The sequence below is a fragment of the Telopea speciosissima genome, chromosome 9 (genome assembly GCF_018873765.1).
Source record: "Telopea speciosissima isolate NSW1024214 ecotype Mountain lineage chromosome 9, Tspe_v1, whole genome shotgun sequence".
Lineage (NCBI taxonomy): Eukaryota > Viridiplantae > Streptophyta > Magnoliopsida > Proteales > Proteaceae > Telopea > Telopea speciosissima.
The window spans coordinates 14,151,974-14,161,124 of record NC_057924.1 but is presented as its reverse complement, the minus strand read 5'-3'; the positions used below and the strand labels follow the sequence as shown (position 1 = coordinate 14,161,124).

Below are 9,151 nucleotides of genomic sequence, written 5' to 3'. Positions count from 1 at the left end.
GACCTGTCTTGTACACATCATTTCAAATATATACCCCACCTCCAAGTAATTTAATTGGTCATAAGAGATAGAACAGAAGATGTCAATATTTCAGACACCAAGAAGTTAGAGCTACTACCACAAAGATAATGTGTACTGAACCTCTAGCGTAACACATAATAATGATGGTATAAATTTTCTCAACTGGTTGTTCAAGCAATCTAAGTACTCATGCAGTCATTAAGAAACACAGAATCAATATTTTAAGCACACACACACACAATCGCTGCTACTCAGAAATTCAACAAAACAGTCTTCAGTTAAGTTATTAACAAGCCATCAAACAACACACTTGCACCCACAACATCCTTCTGTGCTGTCTTTCTTCAGCAAATACAACAATCATAAAATACAAACCTTTCTGAGCATATGAGCATATACAGAACATATGGTCATTAACTTTGTATATATGTCTGTCAAGTAGATTGATGCTACTTACTTTATCACACAATCATTCTCTATCTCAATGAATTGGCTGCAGTCGATTCCCTTAGCAGCAAAACCCTGAACAAGCTTAGGGAAGAGCTTAGCTAGCATTATTTTGAAACCAGTAGAACTACTCTTTTGAGTTTCTTGTTTAGTCATTCCATATCCAAAAGCATAGCCAACTGGTGCACCTTCCATATATGCCTTACAAGCCAGAAGAATTAAGTGTGAGTGTCTCCGGAAGTGCTCCTCCACTAGAGCCTCGAAATTCTGTCTCAATATAAAAACAAGAAAACCAATTCCAATTCATCTCTTGTGATATTCACCGAGTTACTTCAAACTTCAACAAGGAGGTTCTAGAAGAGGTGGTTTACAATACCTTTGGGGGGTTCCGTAGCAAGTATAGCATGGACTTGCAAGACAGAAGGAAAGCATTCTCGTTGTAAGTTATAGAATTCTTCTCTCCCTCTGCTCTGCCCTTCTGTTCATCGTATCCAGCCTCATTAAAATAAGGCTTATCATTGAGAACAAGTGCCTGAAGGGAAAGGAGGACTTGAATAATGCTGGAGCTTCCAGGGTTCCATACTTCGGTGCCTGTGCCTGTCCATGTATTGAGGAGGCTGAGACAGACCTTTCCTGATTCATATAGGTTTGGGTTGAGACAGAGGCCACCAGAATTATAGTGCACCAACTGCATAAAGATTTTGACAGACATAACATGTATAGTTAATTGAAATTACATCATGTACTGTGATTGATTGTGTGTGTGTGTGTGTCTACCGGGTGTAAGCCACAAATATTAAATGACATACTTACTGGTGGTTCATGTGGATAGTCAGGGGGAAGGAGAAAATCAAAGAAGAAAAGCCCATCATGATATGGAGTTCCAGGTGCTCCAACAATGGCTGCCCTCAGGAGATCAATCCTTTCCTCATAAATGCGAACATAGATCGTATCTATTGAGGTTCAAAAAGATGTTACTTGTATGGTCACAAAGTATAATTTCAAAAATCATCTGCTACAAGACTCCTCTTCAGGATCATGCAATTCCTATACATGGCAGATTATAAAATAGCTTGTTTACATAGTTTGTTGGCATCCATTTTCCACCAGTTATTTTCTATAACTTCTGGTAATCTAGAACATTATTATATAGTACAGTAGCATATTGAACATATGATGAGGACAAGTACATCATCAAAAAATGACTCAATGGTGGGAATTGATGGGTTCAAGACCTAATCTCCATGTTCCACTCCCAGTATTGTTCCATTTTATTTGTTTTCCCCCTGCTTTTAATTTCTTAATATTACTTACTAGACACACTAAACAGTTTTCATATAACTTCTTCACAAATGTGTTCTCTTCTTTATATCTTAACATTATACTAAGATTACATAATCATAATTGAGAAATGTATTTATTAATTATATCTCACCATTTTTGTATTTTTGACTTTTAATTTCATCATTGTTTATGTAGTTTCTTGATATTTGTACCAAAATGACCAAACTTATTGGTCTCTTATCACAGATTGGTTAAGCTACTGCAGCCATCCTTTGAACCCTGATCATTTAGCTAGTTGCACCTGCCATGTAGGCATTGCAATTGAAAAATGGTTTCCTACATGGCTAGTTGCATCTAGATATTTCAAGAGAAACATCACATAATTGTTGGGAAAGAAAGTGGGCACAACTCGAGTACCAAGTCATGATCAACTTTTGTAGATACTATTGGCTATTGCAACACCTTGAAGCATTCCAACCACGATGTAATGCTGAAAAAGTGGGGTATTTATTTCAAGAAAAATGTGGTAATTTTGTCCATTCAAAGATAGAAGGGCACATTTAGTAATTCTGCACCTAGTGTTCAGTGGCCTGATTAAGTTACTACAAAGTATTCTCATTGTGTCACAACAGGTGATCCAAGCTCAAACTGTCCCATTAGAGCTCTGCCTAGCAGGTGGCAGAAGATATGTAGAAATGAGAATTAGAGGAATCAAGAGAAAGGAATGAATAGAGATATTTCGACTTATCCACGCACTAAACAAATCAAGTATTCTGGATATTTTAACAAGTATAATTTAGTGCAAAGCACACCAATGGTAATTCCTAATTTAGTGCAAAACATACCAATAGTAAGTCCTATTTTAGTGCAAAGCACACCAATAGTTAAGCAATTTAATATATGAGATGAATCTCAGCCTAGCACATTAATTGGCAGCATCAAGGGACTCTATGGTATATCCCTCATTCCAGATCAACTACATCTGGTAAAACCCCATTTGTCAGACCCAACTAGGTGTAACTTAAATAGATGCTTTTAAGCATGAAACAAACAGAAATGAAACACACACACGAAAAGAAACAGTTAGGAGAAAGAATCAAACCAGGAAGATCTCTTTGCAGAATGGTCCACTCTTGCTGCACTTTCTTCAACCAACCTCTTTTTGCCTGTGAGAGCATAACAAAGAAAGGGACCAAAAAAAAAAAAAAAACATAGTTAACATTATCTGTATCACACAATAACGGGTGCTGTCAAATAAATCAGTAATATTTAATTAATCTCATCCTATTCTATGGGGTTGGTTACACAACCGCTATTTTTTTCATTGCACTCTTTTTTGGAGCAGAGAATTTTCAGGATCATGTTCAAAGAGTTTGTCTAAGGTTTTGGAATCTATACGCACACCTCATGCATCCACCCTACTTTGTCCAGGCTTCAGACCACCAAACAAAAAGCACTAGCAAAGTATAATTTAATTTAAGAAAAGATAAGAAATTTCTTACCTGAGATAGCATCGATCCATCACCAGATTCAGTAACAAAGTGGTGGTCTGAGCAATCAACAACAATATCAAAAGGCTTAAACAGTCCTTGTTTCTCACTGCCTGATGAAAATAATATTTTGTTCTCTTGTTCTTCTACTTTCTGCTTCAGACTTGTCTGTCTGAATGTCTCCATATTGTATACCACTGATGGTGGTTCCTCTGTGTTCATCTTGCAATGTTCAAACACCTCAGTCTCATGGGTACGATAAAATTTATTCACATCCTCAGAAGTGGATCCATGTGAGCCAAATAAATTTGCCACTACATTTGTGAAAAACCCAATAGCAGCTCGAGGAAGGAAAAAGGCACCAGCATCCCAAAGATCCTTCTTGCATTCCTTGTCAACAACATTTGAGGTCTTGTCCAACACATCCTAAAAATAAAGTTACATCCAAATTATTAAGTTAGATTTTGTACATGAATTAGGGGTGGGTGTGGTTGGGGGGGGGGGGGGAGAGAGAGAGAGAGAGAGTGGTGCACTGCCTTCACCTTTTCTTTCAGTTTCCAAGATTGCTTTCCATACCCTGGCATTTCCTGACTCAAATCACCCTCAATATTTTCTTCATTATGTACAGGGTTTGCATCTGATTCTTCATATTTATCAATGCCAACAATTTCATGAGGCTCAACCTGAAAATTGATAAAAAGAGAACAATTAATCAGTTCTTGCAAAATTTGACATGACCATGCCTTGCGGAATAAAATTATTATATTTCTTGTAAATAACTATCCCATTTAATTGTGCACTTCCTAGTTCTAAAGTGTTGTCTGCTTTTGAGATCTTATCTACAGCAAGAAAATTCACAAAGATATCCTACAATTCTTGTACACTATCAGTGCAAATTCAGCCAAAAGAACCTAATCATTGTGTGTAGAACATACATATTCTAGGATACAATAAAAAAAACTTCTAAGACGATGATACCAAGAAATAGTTTGTTACCTTGGATATATGACCATTAGCCCATTTCACCTCAATGCCCCCATCTTTAGAGCCAATAACAGTTCCTATACAAGATAAATAAAATTTACAAGGGTCCTCTTGCTGACCTTGACAACTGTGCTTATGTTTAAGAGCACTCTCTCCAAATATCTGGGCGGAACCCATGCTCGCTTCCCTTTCTAGGTAACCGTCATGGGTTTCATTCTTCCCATCAGATTGAACAGCACATCTGTTATTATCCAATCTAAACACAACATCCCCCAAGCAGTAACAGTAGTCAGGGTGTTCAATCAATTCATATGCACTCACAGTCTCCTCCTTGTAATCCTTGTCTGAATAAGCAGTTTGATTCACCACAGGAATCCTCCATTTCACCTTCACAGTTCGTTCCTTCGCATCCACACTTTTCACAACACCCAATCTTTGGCAACTAGAAACATGTTGATCATCATAAGTCACCTTCTCCTGGACAAACTGTTCAGGCCAAAACTCTTGATCACCAACATTGTTTACTGGGAATAACGACTGTGAATCTAAGCCACTTGAGTGGCTACCGTCCTGCCAAAGGACATCCACTTTAATCTTTCTCTTCATGATTACATAAGTCTCCTCAAAATGAGAATCTGGAACACTTCGCTGCAGTCCATCCATTTTCTTGCACCCTTGAAAGGAGAAAGTAGGAGAGACATGCTTATCAACAAGCATCTGAACATCAACTGGAAGTACACACCAATCACCCAGCTGCCAATTAGCATGTGGAAAACATGACAACAAAGTTAGGTTCCTTGAATCTTGCTGACAGGGGGGAGCAGACAAATTAAAATCACTACCAACAGTAGCATAGGCAACCCAATTGACATATACCAATCCTGCTTCCACATGGCACACAGTACCTTCAACTCGATTTTCCTTCCAGACACCACACAACCATCTTGCTGATTTGAAAAAACTTGAGTGCCTAGCTCGAACAAGCTGACCTGGATAGTAAGGGTACTGTGCATCTTCGAGTAGGTTGGAAGACATGGGTAAAAGATTTACTGAATCCGCATTGGTAACCTCACATTTTGCACCATCATCAAAGAGGATGGTGACACGATCAACCACTCTGCCCACTTTTCCAAGCCATGGCCCATGAACTACATAGTCCCCTGATGTAAAGGAGCGGATCTTTAAAAGTTTCTTGCTGTTTACATCTTTTATAATTTCACCAAAGAAATTTTCCAAATCCACAACCACATCTACATCAACCACCCGTCCCATCTGTCCAGATGGATCTGTCATGGAGCAAACGATATCCGCATGTATGAACCCTCTCTCAAATGCAAGGAAATCATCAATCTTCCCAATGCTATCCTCCAGGCTTGAGAAAATGCTCTGAGCTTGTCCACCATAAGAATCAATGTCATCTTGATCCTCACTACCACTGCTCAAACCGAAACTTTCACAATCTGTGTCACTATGGAACATATCCATCATTTAGATGCCAGACGGACAACTGCGATTTATTTCAGCATTAAAAAAATGTCAAAGATACACACACACATGTATGCATCGCATCACAAAACATAGAACAAGCCCAACCGCAGTTTACCAATAATGCAAGTTCACTCACCTCTATAGCATTCAAGTCAAAAGTATGTTGATTAGAATCAGATTCTTCAAGCACAGAGTGTTTTGCTTGAAATGAATAACTTAAGCAAGCTGATACACCTGGTCCTGAACAAAGGTGACACACAATTGCACCTGTGAGCTTTGATCATATACGGCAACATATTTAGATTATTCTTCAAAAACATTTAACAGAATCAAGCTACAGTATCACCACATAAAACTCTGAGCATCATTACCTATAATACAAATAGTAATAATTTAAATAAGCATTAAAGGGAAGAAAAAAAGGAGTCAGAGAGAGAGAGAGAGTACCATCAACTTTGTTTCTTAATTAAACAAATTCTGACAGCCAGCACCTGAACCCCAGTTGTTCTGATATTATCTTTCCCAAGACTGACAAGGACCTGTAGTTGGAACTTTATAGGAAAATGATGCAAAACCAAAATTTCCACCTTAAGTCTTCAAAGATGAATTAGGAATCTAAACATTCAGACTGATCTGAACGTCTGTAATGCCAAGGAAGAATTGTCCAGAAACCAGAGAAAGAACCTATAGATTTCTAAGTGCCAAAGGAGATTTGCCCTAACAATCAGAGTGAAAATTGTTCACGGAGAATAAGCTGGTGGAGATATGGTGAAACAGCAAGAGTTCAGACTTCTGCAAGGACTATCCACCAAGGAGAGTATGACTGTGGAGTAGTTTCCACAAGGACCAAGTGCCAAAGGAGATTTGCCCAAAGGATGGACTTGTGATTCTAAGGAGTAACTGCCAAAGGAGATTTGCCCAATGGATGGACTAATGATTCTAAAGACTAATTGCCAAAGGAGATTTGCCCAAAGGATGGACTTATGATTCTAAGGAGTAACTGCCAAAGGAGATTTGCCCAATGGATGGACTTATGTTTCTAAAGACTGATTGCCAAAGGAGATTTGCCCAAGATCTGTGGATTTAAGTTTACAAGGAGAAACTGCCAAAGGAGATTTGCCCGAGACTGGAGTGAAACACCCAAGAGAATGAGCCAAAGGAGATCTGTCCAACAAAAGATGGATCTGAGATTCAACTTTTTTACTGCTGCAAAAAGATAAGCCTGAATAGCACTCTTCCTGCAGTGAGTATTGCCAAAGGAGATTTGCCCAGCAGAGCTGATTCTTTCACATATGCATCAAATTTCCCCAAAGAGATTAATAATTTCCAATTAAATCTGAACTGTCCTCAAGCCCGTTAACGATTTACACCAACAGTTCAGTATTCCTGATGTGCTTCTTGCCAAAGGAGATTTGCCCCAACAAAGATGAAATTTATCTTACAAGAATTATCTAATGCCAAAGGAGATTTGCCCTATGAAAGCATTCACTCAAACTAGCGAAGAACACTTTTGGACTGTTTCAGTTTATGTCAAAGATGGAGAAGGTAACATGTGCAAGCCACATATGGAGATATACAGTTGATGAGGAACCTCTAGCAAAATTTATTGAATAATAGGGATTGACAAGGTCATCTCAAAAACCACCCCCGCCTGCTAACATTTGGAAGAGCTGCAGTGATCCATCCAATGCTTCCAAGAACCTGTAGCAACAGACACTCTAATAATGTTATTCTCTCAAAGAGGTGGGGGAAAGGGGTGCAGAGAGAGACAGAGAGAGAGAGAGAGGACGAAGCAAAATCAATCTCAAAATGCATTGATAAATTTCTTTTGGTGTTAAAGAGTTAATAATTTGTCAGCACATGAAGAGAAAATAGCATGATCAAGAACCCCCCCCCCCCCTAAAACAAAGGATCATATTTATTTAAATCTACAGTCTCAAATGAGGGGATTAAGGGAGGAATATCTTGCAGTCAGTCAGATAGACTCAATTTTAACTTTTTCTTTCCCTTAAATTTCTGCAATGAATTTTGTATCAACAATAATAACATGTGAAGACTACACATTTGGAAACTTTCCAAATTTTATCAAAACCAAAGTGGGGAAATACAGGAGAATAACATAATAAAAGCTTATCAGAAATTCAAAACTTTTTTCAAAATTTGCCAAAACCTTAAAATAAACTTACTAAGACCCTTTGGATAACTATGAATTACAGTCCTAGTTATCAACAGAATTACACAATAAACAGAATTAATTCTAAGCGTCTTTCTCAGTTCTTCGCGGAAAAGAGTTGAAATTCAGAATTATTCATACCGAAAATTCTTAAAATCATACAAGCAAGCTAGTCTATCAAAACTCAATGGATAAAGGTCAATAACAGTCCTGGTATCAAGAGAATTAAAAAACTATCAAAATTACAAAACTTTTTTAAAGAACAGAAAACAGAGATTGCCCAACACAAAATTGATAAAAACAGAAGTACCTGTCGCCGCTCTCGAAGATCACAAGAACCAAACAAATCAGGCAATGGGGTCGAGTAGACCCATAAAGCCTCTCTTGAATTCCTCAACCCAAAGCTAGAATCGATGGTTTTTTCTTGTTCTTATCTGTTCTTCTGAACTCTTCCTCCTCATAGTAGACGCCAAATAGCAGGGAAGTAGGGAGAATTCAGAGAGGCCTAATCTCTCCCCAAATCCCATCCATCAAACCATTTTCAAAACAACCCACCATGTCAAAGATCTTCCTCTAGCCTTACAAACTGCTTTTCCTCCTTCCTTCTCTATTATTGTTTATTTCTGCACTTCTGTAACCTCTGTAATGGTTTTCTTTTGTGGGTTAAGATTTTCAAATACCAGAGCTTTAAGTGCTTTCACATCCAGTGAGATACAAAAAGCATGGAACGGATTCGACAGGAGAATATGCCATTTAAGATCATTAACAATGATCAGATATGTACACGAGTCAGTACATGACACTATCTCTCTCTGACTCTCTTTGCAAGATGGAATCTCTTTTTCTCTGAAAAAAAAATAAAAAGGGAAAAAGAAAGATTCCAATCCGATGGTTGAGGTATTGCATATTTTGTTCTTTTATGGAACCAATACACATATTCTCAAATCTTCCAACCAGATTTAGGTTGACAAAAGCTCAGGAATCATTGCCCAATGTAAAGTTGAACAGTTACAATGCCTAATTATCAAAATAACCTTAGGAAGATCATGGAATGACTTCGTTTGATCTACAAAACTACATCAGTCCTAGGTATGTAAACTAATCAAATATGGATTGGATGTGATTGAATTTAGATATCTATTGATTGGATATGGATTTTCCTAATCAGATATGGATGCGAATCGAATTTGAATTTTCAATTATTCGTTTACATTCCTAACATGTGTAACCTAGACCTTTCTTTCTTGATCGGACGGATATGATT

General features: G+C 37.8%; 1 protein-coding gene across 2 annotated transcripts; it reads right to left on the bottom strand.

The window, feature by feature from the left end:
- Window positions 1–219: 219 nt before the first annotated feature.
- LOC122638914 (probable ubiquitin-conjugating enzyme E2 24) lies at window positions 220–7,235 on the bottom strand. Of its 2 annotated transcripts, none has more exons than XM_043831765.1 (9): window positions 6,162–7,235; window positions 5,851–5,954; window positions 4,239–5,733; window positions 3,785–3,925; window positions 3,255–3,668; window positions 2,855–2,918; window positions 1,282–1,421; window positions 845–1,156; window positions 220–735 (listed from the first exon to the last, which is right to left on the bottom strand). In XM_043831765.1, the coding sequence occupies exons 3-9, from the start codon at window positions 5,712–5,714 to the stop codon at window positions 475–477; spliced, it is 2,808 nt and encodes a 935-aa protein (XP_043687700.1). In that variant the 5' UTR covers window positions 5,715–5,733; window positions 5,851–5,954; window positions 6,162–7,235; the 3' UTR covers window positions 220–474. The 2 variants fall into 2 exon arrangements, with proteins under 2 accessions (XP_043687700.1, XP_043687699.1); XM_043831764.1 differs by having other exon boundaries at window positions 4,239–5,722.
- Window positions 7,236–9,151: the final 1,916 nt, after the last annotated feature.